Source organism: Pristis pectinata, chromosome 8, assembly GCF_009764475.1.
Source record: "Pristis pectinata isolate sPriPec2 chromosome 8, sPriPec2.1.pri, whole genome shotgun sequence".
NCBI lineage: Eukaryota > Metazoa > Chordata > Chondrichthyes > Rhinopristiformes > Pristidae > Pristis > Pristis pectinata.
The window spans coordinates 49620787-49634927 of NC_067412.1; the positions used below are offsets into that span (position 1 = coordinate 49620787).

The following is a 14141-nucleotide window of genomic DNA, read 5'->3' on the forward strand; positions in this document are numbered from 1 at the left end:
GTCCATCCTCTCCCAACACCTCAGTGAATGAGGCTGCAGTGATTCGGAAGTTGGCCTCTGAATGCGCACATTTGCAAGACAATGGAGGGAAGTTACATTGGACCTGGATAGAGTCCAACAGTTACCCAGACATCCTGTGGTAATCCATCCCCGCAGCAACCTGCTGGATGTGAGGTGCAACATTAGCAGCACGGAAGGTTGAGATGAGGACGGAGATTTGCTTGTCCCCAGTCTGCAGAGGGAATGGGATTTACTGTGGGCCCCTGGTTTAGAATCACCCCCCATGACACACACACACCCATCATAGCCCAGAAAGGGGCCTTCATTGCGATGGACTGTGCCCGATGAGCGGCGTGGGCCGGTCCACAGCCGCCCCCGCCCCCGCCCCCGCCCCCGCCCCCGCCCTCGCCCTGCGGGGAGCGCCGGTAATGGCGCCAGAGCAGCAGCCGCCAGCGCGCATGTCAGGCGGCGCGCGGCGCTCTGCAGTCCGGAGCCCGTCGTCATGGCGTCTCAGGTGAGCGGCGCTGCTTCCGGCCCGGGCGGAGGCGGGCGGTCGTTGGCCCGGGCCTCGGCTGGCCTTCAGTTAGTGGCGCTGCGCCGGGGGTGGGGAGGGAACTGAAGGGCGGCGCAGTGTGAGGGTATGAGCAACCCCGGTTCAGCACCGTGTGCTCAGCTACCAGCGGGGCGGTTTCGGCTGAGTGAAGGCCGGCGCCTCGGTGACCGCCGCGCCTCTGGTAGCGAAGAGCAGCTCCTGTTGAACCTTGGTCTGATCTTTTGTCCCCACAGCTTCAACTTGTTCACCTGCTTTTGTTTAGAAAAAAACAGTGAAATGCACGCAGGTGATTCTCAGAAGTGTTATCACAGTGTTGGGCGCTGATTTACTGGTTAAAAACTTGGCTAAAGAGCTGGACTGTGAGAAGTATTTTAGTGGAGAAGGGGTTATAAGTCTGGAATCCAGAGTTTAGGGCTTGTTTTTACATTTTTGAGTATGTCTTTTAAAGAAAAGCGAAATGTTAAAACTTGCCTATTTAATTTGTAATACCCTGTCTATTACAGTTGCAGAGTAAACTCGAGAAAATTTTATTTGGGAGGGTTATGATGGATTGCACTTGTGGCACTTGAACAACTATCACTCTGCCCACATGTGGTCTAGCAAGATAAAAATAAAAGACCCCATTGCTTTTTTTAAAGTCCTAATTTTGTCTGAATGTCAGAACAGCACTCAACAACATTGTTTTTCTCAAGTTCCCTGTTAGACTGGCCTTACAGCTTTGACAGTGACAAATACTTTATTTGCACTTTATTTGTCTACCCGCACTGTACTTTCTCTGTAACTGTAACATTGTATTCTGCATTTTGTTCTTTTTCCCTTTTGTGCTTCCTCGGTGTTGTTATATTTCAAATAATCTGGATAGCATGTAAACAAAACCTTTTCACTGCACTTGGTACATATGACAATAGTAAACTAATTACAAAATAAGATCACGAGAAATAATACTATTTGGACCCTCAAGCCCCACCACCATTTAATAAGATTGTGGTGAATCAACCTTGAGCACCAGCTTCTCTATTTGTATTCCTCAATTTCTTGAAATCTGTCCACTTTTGCTTTGATTGTAATTGTTGATTTGGCCTCCACAGCCCTGTAGAGGAGAGAATTTCAAAGACTGTGCTCTGTGAAAAAGTTTGTCTTTATTTCAGTCTTAAATGACTGCCCCTTATTTTGAAACTGATCTTTACTTCTAGACTCTGGCCAAGGAAAACGTGCTTGCTGCATCTACCCTGTTGGAGCCCACATAACAGTTTTGTCATTTTTCTGAACTGTCAAGAATTGAGGCACTGCTTACTCTATCTTACTTCATGTGACAGACCTGCCTTCCCAGTAACCGGTCTGGTGAATTTTTGCTGCATTCCTGCTGTAGCAAGGATATCCTTCTTTAGATTAAACAAAGTTGTGCAGAATACCCCAGGTGTGGTTTTGCCAAGATGTGTTTGTTCTATTGCATTAAGGGCCAACATTGCCATTTTTGTTCCAAATTGCCTGGTGCACCTACCTCCATGTTAGCTTTAAACATTAATATTAGACAATCTCCAACTATTTTAAAATATCTAATACTTAGAATCATTGAGTAATACAGCACAGAAACAGGCCCTTAGCCCAACTCATCCAAGCCGACCAAGATGCCCATTTGCCCGCATTAGGCTCATATCCCTCTGAACCTTTCCTATCCATATACCTGTCCAAATGTCTTTTAAAAGTTGTTATTGTACCTGCCTCAACTATTTACTCTTGCAACTTGTTCCATATACGCACCATCCTCTGTGTGAAGAAGTTGGCCCTTGGGTCCCTTTTCATTCTTTCCTTCTCATCTTCAACCTAGGCCCTCTAGTTCTCAGTTCCCTTTCCCTGCGAGAAAAGACTGTGCATTCACCCTATGTACACCCCTCATGATTTTATACGCCATTATAACATCATCCCTCAGTCTCCTACGCTCCAAGGAATAAAGCCTTAGCCAGCTCAATTGTGTGCAATTTTGGGCCCCATATCTAAGGAAGGATGTGCTGGCCCTGGAAAGGGTCCAGAGGAGGTTCACAAGAATGATTCCAGAAATGAAGGGCTTAATGTATGAGGAGCTTTTGATGTCTCTAGACCTTTACTTAATGGAGTTCAGAAGGATGACTATTGAGCAGTTCCCTTATACAATGAAATGGACTATGACCTCACGATCTATCTTGTTGTGACCTTGCACCTTATTGCACTGCACTTTCTCTGTAGCTGTGAAACTTTACTGTGTACTGTTATTGTTTTTAACCTGTACTACATCAATGCACTTTGTACTAACTCAATGTAACTGCACTATGTAATGAATTGACCTGTACGATCGGTACGCAAGACAAGTTTTTCACTGTACCTCAGTACAAGTGACAATAATAAACCAATACCAATGAAGGGGGATCTCATTGAAACCCACTGGATACTGAAAGGCTTGGATAGAATGGATGTTTCCATTAGTAGGAGAGTCTAGGATCCAAGGGCATAGCCTCAGAATAAAGGGATGTCCCTTTAAAACAGAGATGAGGAGGAATGTCTTCAGCCAGAGGGTGGTGAATCTGTGGAATTCATTGCCTCAGAGGACTGTGGAGGCCAAGTCTTTGGGTGTATTTAAAGCAGAGGTTGATAGGTTCTTGATTGGTAAGGGAGTTGTTACAGGGAGAAGGTGGGAGAATGGGGTTAAAAAAAATCAATCATGATTGAGTGGTGGAGCAGATTCGATGGGCCGAATGGCCTAATTCTGCACCTATATCTTATGGTCTCTCCCTTTAACTCGGGCCCTCAAGTCCTGGCAACGTTCTCGTAAATCTTCTTTGCACTCTTTCCCGCTTAATGACATCTTTCCTATAACAGGGTGAGTAAAACTGGATGTGATACTCCAGTTGCGGCCTCACCTAGTCTTGTACAACTACAACACAACGTCCTAACTCGTGTACTCAATGCCCTGCCTGATAAAGGCCAGTGTGCTAAATGCCTTTTTCACCACTCGGTCTACCTGTGACACCACTTTCAAGGAATTGTATGTGTGGAGTCCCTCTGTTCTGCAGTGCTCCCCAGGGCCCTGCAGTTCACTCCGGCTTGACTTCCTGAAATGCAGCACCTCATACAGCTGAATTGAATGTCATTTGCCATTCTTTGGCCTACTTACCTAGCTGATCAAGATTCCCCTGTGATTTTTGATAACCTTCTTCACTGTCTATGATACCTCCTATTTTAGTGTCATTTGCAACATGCCTTATGTCCCTTCAGCCAAATCATTGATATAGATTGTGAATACTTGGAGTCCAAGTACCCATGCCAATGGTAATCCACTAGTCTTAGCATGCCAGCATGAGGAGGATTTATTTGTACTCTGTTTTCTTTTTTTTAGTTAACTCTCAATCCATGATTGGGTGGCAAATAGTGTAGCGGTTAGCATAACAGCACCAGTTGTTTTGATCTAGCTATTACGTAGCTATTGAATAGCTATTACAGCGCCAGCAACCTGGGTTCAATTCCTGCCGCTGGCTGTAAGGAATTTGTACATTCTCCCCATTTGTCTGTGTGGGTTTCCTCCGGGTGCTCCGGTTTCCTCCCACATTCCAAAGACGTACAGGTTAGGAGCTGTGGGTGTGCTATGTTGGCGCCGGAACAGTGGCGACACTTGCGGACTGCCCCCAGCACACACTCAGTAATGCAAAAAAGACGCATTTCTCAGTGTGTTTCGATGTACATGTGACTAATAAATAAAAATCTTATGTTACCCACAATTCCTTGTTTGCTTATCTCCAGTTGGAACTTTATCAAAATCTTCTGAAAATCCAAAAACACCACTGTCACTGGTTCACTCAATTAAATATATCTTTGAAACACTGCAATCAATTAGTCAGCCATGATTCTTTTCTAGAAATCTATGCTGACCTTACTTAATCATATTATTTTATAAATGTCATGGTATCACATCCTATATTATAGATTCTAGCATTTTCCTTACTAATGTCAGCCTAATATTTCTTTCTTCCTCCATTATTAAATAGTTGGATAATATTTGCTTCACCCTCAATCTGCAGGAACCATTCCAAACTGTAGAACTTCACAACCTAAGCATCCACTATTTCTGTAGCCACCTCTTCCAAAATTCTGGTGTACAGATTATCACATCCTTGGGATTTAGCAGTTTTCAACCTATTAATTTTTTTTTCTCCATTTATTTTTATTTATTCATTGCTATGAACCCTGGGTTCTCCGGTATGTCTGGGAGTTTTTTGTGTCTTATGTGAAGGCAGACACAAAGTACTTTTAATCTCCAACCCCACCATTGCCTGCTCTCAAAGCCTACCAAGGGTGATCTGGGAGTGGAATCTCTGCACTAGTGACCATGCAAAATTAGGGGTAATTTCATGTGGTTGGCCAGTACTCATTGGATTGAGACTCATTTTGAAAGTTTAAACTGGATATGAGCCCAAGATTCGTCTGATTTGTTCCACAATGAGTTTTTTTTTTGTTCTGGAATCCTAACTCCTTATGAAGGATTTCTTGTCATGCGTCATTAGTTAATTCATTCCCTTCATATTTGCTAAGAGTTGCTGTAGTATGTGAAATGTTTTACTCCAGTACTTTCATTTAGACCTTAATTATCAGCTTTAAGCTTTAATATATGATACATGAGGTTCCATTTCTATTAAGTCTGGTGAACTTTTCAAAGCCATCAAAACAAAACATCCTAGGCAGTCCTTCACATGTGAAATCCATCAGTGTCACTTATTACATCCAGTGCTCCAGGTGCAGCCTCCTCTCCGTCAGTGAGATCCGACAGATTGGGGGATTGCTTCGTCGAGCACCTTCGTTCTGTCTGCCTTACCAGCCAGGATCTCCCAGTGGCCAGCCATTTTAATTCCACTTCCCATTTCCACACCAACATGTCTGTCCATGGCCTCCTCTACTGCCAAGTTGAGGCGAGATGCAGATTAGAGGAACAGCACCTTGTATTCAGCCTCAGTAGTCTCCAACCTGATGGCATCAACATCGATTTCTCTAACTTCTGGTATCCACTCACCTCTGTCCCTTTTTTTTACCCCCCCATCATCCCATCTCTTTTCCCTCCCCTGTCCTCTCCATCTGCCCATCACCCACACATTCCTCCCACCGGTTCTCCTCCTCACCTCCTTTATTCCATGGTCCACTGTCCTCTTCTATCAGATTCCATCTCCCTTAGCCCTTTGTCACTTACACCTATCACCTCCCAGCTTCTTGCATCATTCCCACTCTCCCCCTCCCCTACCTGCCCAACTTCCCCTCTCACCTGGATTGACCTATTTCCCACCACCTTTTTATGCTGGCTATCTCCCCTCTTTCTTTCCAGACCTGATGAAGGGTCTCAACCCAAAATGTCGATTGTCAATTTCCCTCCATAGATACTGCCTGACCTGCTGAGTTGCTCCAGCTTTTTGTGTGTTGCTCCTGGAAACAGAACATCCACTGAGTTAAACACAATCACTATCTTGGTATGTATGTGCCTTTGTTTGAAAGCACTATGTTTTGTAATTTTCTGCATTGCAGTAAGCATCTCCTTAGACATTCCCTTGTAATTGAGGATGACTTCCTTCCACTCCAGTGTTGTTGGTTCTGAGGTGGTTGAGGAGACCAATATAGGATCCACAGACTCTGCCACAGGTGGGATAGGTGGTGTTTGACATTTTAAAAAAATTTTTATTTTCAGCGTGGTAACAGGCCCTTCCGGCCCAACGAGTCTGCGCCGCCCATTTTAAACCCAAATTAACCTACCCGTACGTCTTTGTAATGTGGGAGGAAACCGGAGCACCCGGAGGAAACCCACGCAGACACGGGAGAACATACAAACTCCTTACAGACAGCAGCGGGAATCGAACCCCAATCGCTGGCGCTGTAATAGCGTCGTGCTAACCGCTACACTACCGTGCCGCCCTAATCACCACATCTCAAGTGTAATTGGTTGTAAAGTACATGAGAATAAAATAACTTTATTCTGATAATTTTGGCAGTGTCACTTTTTTTTTATCACTATGTGCCCTTTTTTTGATGTGAAAGATGAGGCACTAAAACAGAACTCTCTCCAGACTCCAGATGTGAACACCTAAAACCTAAAGTAAGAACCTCTAAAACTTAAGTCTCTGTGATCACCAAATACAGGCCTTCCTCGATTTAACAAAGAGCTTTGATTCCCGGAGAACACTTTGTTTTGTCAAAATTCATATAGCAGAGGGAGTACCTCAAATACCCTTAAATATTCTTGGAAATACAAATTGCCATGGATGATAGGAAGTCAGACGTTTATCAATCTCCTACCAATAAGGATCCAGTAAATCGAAAACTAAGCTTGTTTTGACAATCTGAAATGGACATTGCTGTCAGATGTTAGTTCTTCCATTTTAAGTACGTTGTAGTTTGTTTATTACACAAACTCTCTCCTGTTATCCGGATCAAAACAACTGTTAAATGTTACCGGTTTTCACAGACCTGTGTTTGAAATACAATATCCAACTCCATTCCTGACTTGTAGCAAATAAGACTTTTAAGTGATAAATTACTTCAAATAAAACCCTTCCTTGTAGTGAAGATTCATTAAGTCAATGTTCACAAACTGGTGGAGACCAGTACCAGATTATCTGGACAAAAAGCGTTGTCGTTTGTCACACTTTCAACACTGTTTATTCCTGCATTTTCTTTGTTGCAACAATACTAAAGAAGTCCTTTGTATGAAATTTTTCTCTTTGTTGTATTTTTGCCTGTGTAAAACTATTTCTTATGGGTTAAACCATTGGTTGTGGAATAAGACTTGATACCCCAAGGGCTGTGATTTTAAAAAAAACAAGAAGCTTGCTTCGTTATTCCTCAAATTGTTGTTTCAGTGTTGTACATGTAGAAGTAAAAAAAACACACCGTTAAGCCAGATCTTGATGGACCTAGCCCACTGCCCATAGTCCCTGCATTTGCCTGGTCTAGATGTGGCAGGGCTGAGTTTGCTGGCCTTTTACACCCTTGAGTCAGGTAGTGAGGTCTAAGTGGCAATTCAGCTCAGGAGTGAAATCCACAGACCCTGCTCCCAGAATGCCTGTGATGAGATTGATTGAAGGCAAAGTTGGGAGTGAAGATCTGCTTTACCAGTTTTTACATATCACTGAAATTCATGGATGTTATAAAAACTAGTTTAAAAAAATTCAAATGATAATTATGTTAATAGCTGTATGTCCTGATGAGTCAAAGCATAGCAAACCTTGTGTTTCTTGTATGCAAAGCTGCAGTCTGATCTTAGTGAGGCCTCTTGACATTTGCCTTTGGTTATTTAAATCTTTGTTTCAATTAAATGGAGATTAAGGAACTGAAGACCATAGAGCTAAAATCTAATTGAGTTGTTTACATACTGTCTGAAGCACCATCTTCCGATCTCTTTGTTGACAGAACTGTACAGTTTGCACTGTGTGGCATATGATCACACAGGAGTATTAATCAGAGGAATGTGATGCTGTAAATTTGTGGTGAACTTCCGCTCTTTCTCCACAATGTTTACCATGTATAAGATTCATTGCAGCAACTTGTAACTCAGCAACCTTTACTGTCAGATAGAAACATCATTTGTAGGTACCATTCAAGTTGCACACCATCCCAATGTGGAAATGTATCTTTTTTTCATGGTTCCTGCAAACTCCTGGACCTTATTGCCTAACAGTTTAGCAGGCGTATATTAATTACAGACTTCAGTATTTCCAAGTAAACAATGCTCAAGTGCAATTGGTGATGGGCAATAAATGCTGGTTGTGCCAGTGAGCCTAAGTCCTTTTGAATTGATTTTGTGTCTTTGTTGTTAAACAGTTCCACTGCAGTTATAAGAACAGTCTAAGTCCAGAGATAGGGCATAATATGACCTGGAGCAAAATGTAATGAGATTCTTCGTAGGTAACTAGGTCAAGTCAGAACCTGGTGTAGGTTTCTACTACAAAAATTTACATTTATAATTTAATGCAACTCTAATAATCCTTTAACCTGGATCTATTCAGTATCACAAGGTTTACTTTTCAATTAGTATGCTGCATATAAATAATTTCAATGATTCATGATGGCAACACTTTTAATCAAGTTTTTAAACCTGATATATTTTTTGAAAGCAGAATGGTTATAATTAAAAATTGTTTTAAGGCTTTGATTACACTAAGCTGAGAACTATTCTTAGCAGATGGTTTCTTATTAGAGAGCAATAGTTGGGTGGAAGTTATTCAAAATAGTCTCTCAGTTTTAAATATTGAGTTTGATTCATGGACAACCTTGTGTATAGAAATGTGTTTTTTTTTCCCAGCTGGCCTTGAACACACTGGGGAATAAAGTGCTTATGTAGTTGCAGTGTTTCAGTATTGGAATGTTTTTTGGCCTTGATGTGAAAAGTATTTTAGGTTAATTATGGGAAAGTAAATTGACTCCCTGTAGCTAGATTTAAGAGAGTTAAAGTATGCACTGCTTGCCAACACAAAATGGTAAAAAATATCTTTTTATAAATAAGTACATTTCTGAACAATGGTGCCAAACTAACATGCAGGCATTTCTCCATACGTAGGTTCTGATTAAAAGGGAAAACTTAAATTTACTATAATGCATTTTATGATCTTGGGGCATCTCAAATCACAAACTACTTTTAAAGCGTAATCATTGTAGTACTGTAGGAAATATGACAACTAGTTTATCTACAGGAAAATAACGCAGTCTGTAAGGAACAATTTGTCTTTGAGGGATAAACACTAACATCAGGCAGGGCACAGAGAAGTTTCCATTGAAATGGTGCCTAACTGAATCGGCAAATGGGGATTTAGTTTACTGTTTCTTCTCAAAAACAAAATTGTCCTCTGACTGTGCAGAGTTCCTTCAAAACCTAAATCATATGCTGAAGCTTCCAAAAGGGACTTGAACCTGCAACCTTCTCACACTGAGGTAAGCGTGCTGCCATTCCAGTTCTCATGTAAAACTTACTCCATGTTTGAAAAAGCCTGATGATCACTCACGGAGGATCTGCAACATGCCTATTTAACAATATTTAAGTAGCAATCATAATTGTAAGGAAGCCTTCATTTAACTTTACTATCTAGAAGTGCAAGGTACATGGGTTTAGAGACCTGTCACATCTAAATGAGGATTAAATGGAATATTACTTGTAACGTTGTCCCATAGAAGAATCAAAATATAAATGAATGCTTTGGTGCTGGTAGGTAATTCTACCTCCTAATATCTAAGCATAGGTAGACTTAATTCAGTCCCTGTTTTAAAGTCAAACACAGTCCCTTTTGTATACACTATTTCCATTTTAAATCTGTATTTCATGGTAAATGCCATGTAAAAAAAAAAGAATAAGAATTCTTAAATTCCAGTTGAGAAAGCACAGAGGTGATGGGTGATCAAGACATGATTTTAATTGAATTAGGATTCAGTAGCAGAGTTTTGGATGAAATCAAGACACGCAGGGTCGAAGCAGAGCATTAAAATGGTCCAGTCTTGATGTGGTCATAGCATGAATGTACATTTCAGGAGCAGATGAGCTGAAGCGAAATGGAGTGGTGTGAAGTTAAGGTAAAATAGGTAATAGAGTAAATACGTGATTGAGATCAGATAGGACATCAAGGTTGGAATAGTTTGATTCAGACAGTTTGCCAGAATTGATGGTTAGGATTTTAGAGTTTGAGGTGGAATTGAAGATTTTGGATGCATTATAATCATTGCTTTGTTGACCTCACTCCGCTTATCTGGTAATAATTAACGCCACTCTTATCTCTGTGGAACATAGACTGGGATGGGTACATGCAGACATGTGGTTTATCTGCTTGCTTTCTATTGACTCTAGTGTGTTGGAGTGCCTGCTGACATGAAGTGCCACAGAGGACAGAAGAGTTTCATAAGTTGTAAACCAACCATTCAGACAAAACTCACAATTGGTGATGGTTTGATCTTGAAATTTGTCAGATTTCATAAATAAAACTTGCTAAAGCTTATGCTAAAATCATATTTCCCTGGATATATTGTAGATGTAATAATACCTGCCTTTATCCAAAATTTGCTGCAACAGGGCATCATTTTATGTCTGTCAGTAGTTTGGCTTGTAACACTGGGGGGAAAAAATCTCACTGAAAGTGCAAGCTGAAATAACATGGCAAAATATGTAAGGCAAGCAGCAATGTATCTCCTTTTTCACTGAGATTAAGGATAAGGCAATTTTGAAGAGGGTTAATTTAAATTCTGTGACAGAGGGAAAAACAGAGGAAAATTGAATTGAGAAAGAAAAATGGTGAAAGACAACAAAAGTAATAATATAAGATTTAACATTTCTTGAATCTCAAAACATTTGAAGAGTTCACACTCATTTTTGGTGCCAAATCAGTTAGCTTACAGTCATTAACGTGTCACGTTGTTAAAAAGGTTCTCTGCTTATAGCTTTCTCTGGTGAGTTTATTGTCCAAAATGTAGCAAGTTCTAAACATATTCACATATTGAGAGGCTTGGAGACATATCCCTTTGTGATGCAATTCAAACAACTGCACAAATGCTCTATGCTTGAAATTATTTTGACAGAAAATTCTAGCTCAATATTACTGATGTTTCAATAGGAGGTATTCAAGTAAATCAGTTGAGCAAGTCTTTATGTATACACAGTCCGCCATCTTTAAAAAGTAATCAACATTGAAAGACAGCAATCTTTGTAGACAAGGAAGACATCACCTTGGTTGATATCTGTTTGCGTACTTACATGAGTTACAGTGCTGATTCTTCTGATATCACTTCCCAGTGCCAGCTGTTTGCATATACGTTACTTATTCTTGGATCCTAAGACATTAAGAAACTTCTTGCCCAGTGTAAAGCAAGTAGAAGATTACATTTGCTGACATTTCTTAATGAATTAAAGCTTTTGGTGAGTTGTCTTGTGAATCATTCAAATACTAAATATTTTGACAATCTAAAGTAGAAACCTCTCCAATTTTAAGTTAAATATTGATTTCATAGAGAAACATAAACATAATTTCTCAAAGAATTCGGGAGCTTATCTCAACATATGGAAGAGATGTAAATGGCTGAAGAGGAATTTAAGGTTTTTGACCTGTTCCCCGTAAATTTAAGACCATAATCCTTTGGAATACAGCACTGGAAACATCTTACCTCCAGTGTGGGAAATAAATAGGAATATGCTCTTCAAGATGAAAGTTTACAAAAGACAAACAAGTTGAGAGATTTCTTCCAGAACAGCACCTTAGATTTCAAGGCTGTCTGGTTTGAAATGATATCCTATAATTTTAATTTCTGGAAAAGGCAACTCTGTTCTAATTTCCTTGAAGCCCAGACTTTCACTAGGCATCTGACCTTACTTTTGAGAAAGAGGGGCACTGCTGACCAGCTGTTGGTATTTTGTTCACTTTACCATTGAAGAAGCAACTTAAGTACTATACAAAGCTCTAAAATAAAGTTTTTATTCCAGTGAACCCAGCCTACTGTTCCTAACTCTGTCCCACACTAGTTTCCTGTTCTCTGTAAGCTGAATGCAGGGCTACCAACACTAATATGTTGCCCTTAGGTCATTTACTAGTAAGAGCATAAGCTTCAAAGCAGTGCTAAGTTACTTGACCATGCTTATCATCAGCCTGACTCAATACCCATGCTTTCCAGCAGGGGTCAGTGTTCAGTCATTTTGATGATTTTTCATTTTCTCCCTCTTCTCATTACCTAAGAAAAATCGTGGCCACTTGTAGCTTCCTCCATCTGCAAAGTCTGAACAACTAAGTACACAACCCTGAACATCAGCATGAAGGTGCATTTATGTACAGAGTCACAGGCAAAGCAATGACCCTAATCTTTTAAAAACACCTGCATCTGCAACCAGTAGATGGAGATGCAGCAAAATGGATTGAGGAAGCAAATAACAAACCTGGGTTATGCACTGCAGCGAGTCTGAAATACCACAAGATACATCTATCAAATCTGTCAATTTGAAATAGGCTCTTGTTAAGAATTGAAGTGGCTTGATAATAAACCACTGTAATAGACTTCAAAGGTATGGACTAAAATCTAGTTGAAGAAATAGTGAAAATGCCTTGATAGTAATGTCAGTTTTTATCAATTTCCCAAGGTTTAAATAAAATGAAACTAGATATATAATTGGGCACCATATTCAGAACTGGCAAGATCAATTGCAAGCCAATTGCCTTTAGACTTCTCCTTGATATCTAGGGTCAGCTGCCCAAATTGGGAGAGTGGTCCACCAGAGCAGTCCAGCGAAGACCTGACATAATTGTACTCTCAAAATCAAAAAACTTTTTGACTCCTCCATCATCATCCCTAGGGGTATGTCTTATCCCACCAAATAGAATAGACCACAAGAGGAAAGGATATATTGGATACCATTAGGAAGAAGCTTCAGCCTTGACTCTGGATTTCACAGGATCAGATCCAGACAACAAAACCTCCTGCTGATTGTCACCCAGTGCCTTCCCTTACCTAATTAATCAATACTCCATGCTGAACATCATTTTGAAGAAGTACTGAGTGCAACAGGAGCATGAAAATAGGGAGGTTTGGTGTCCATCAGCAAGAATGACCTAGTAATTCTACCAATGACCGAGCTGGCTGAATCCTGGGTTAATGGAAAGTGTTCCCAGCAGTGCTATCAGCAGGCACTTACCAGTAACGTACTACCTGATACTTTGTTTGGCTTTTGCCAGAAGAACTCTGTTCCAGATCTTATTGAAGCCTTGGTCAAAATGTGAACAAAAGAGCTGGATTCCAGTGGTGGGGCGATTGATTGATCTTAGCGTCATGGAGCCATGGTAAAACTAAAGTCAGTGGGTATCAAGGGGAAAATTCTCCAATGATTTATATTACATGTTCCAAAAAGGAAGATGATTGTCATTATTAGAGATTATTCACCATGTCCCTGGATATTCCTACATGAATTTCTCGGGTCAGCATTTTGAGCCCAATCATCTCAAGCATCTTCGTCAGTGGCATAAGGTCAGAAGTGACAATGATTGCTATTTATTCCATATCGATTTGGTATTTCAAGAGAAATGCAGCTGTTCATAACTGAATGCTGCTGCAAGTACCAAGTAAGAATGAATGTCTTCTCTTGACACAATTGTATTACCAATGTTCTGAAGGTGGCTGGAAAAGTGTCAGATCACCATTGACCAATTTGGATCAGCCACATACTGTGGTTACAAGAGCAGATCCATGGCTGGGAAAAATGCAGTAAGCCAAAGCCTTTCCATTCTGTCATTTACAAGACAGAGTTTTACGAATATGAAAGAATGTTCACCAATTGCCTGAATAAGTTCTCAGACTCAACGCCATCCACAATAAAGCAGTCTGCTTGATTAGCTTCCAACCCACGGCCCTAACTATTTTCAGCCTCCATCATCAGTGTACTGTGTGCTTCATCCACAAAATGTTACTAATGCGTCTTGGACAACACTTCGTAATGTCTGCCACTTAGAAGCACAAGGACATTAGGTGCATGGGAAGACTACCGGCAAGTTTCCAAGTGCATACTCTTCTGACAAAACATGTTTCCATATCTTCATTGTTGTTTTTGTAAATCTTTGAATTCACT

At 40.7% G+C, this 14141-nt stretch overlaps 1 protein-coding gene across 1 annotated transcript in view; it reads left to right on the forward strand.

Moving 5' to 3' along the window:
* The first annotated feature begins 429 nt into the window (after positions 1-429).
* The window catches only part of LOC127573461 (MICOS complex subunit MIC27-like), a 62033-nt gene continuing 48321 nt past the window's right edge, over positions 430-14141 (forward strand). The window contains exon 1 of the mRNA XM_052021708.1: positions 430-514. Coding sequence (XP_051877668.1) covers positions 503-514 — 12 coding nt within the window. The 5' untranslated portion in view covers positions 430-502. The remainder of the gene's footprint in view (positions 515-14141) is intronic.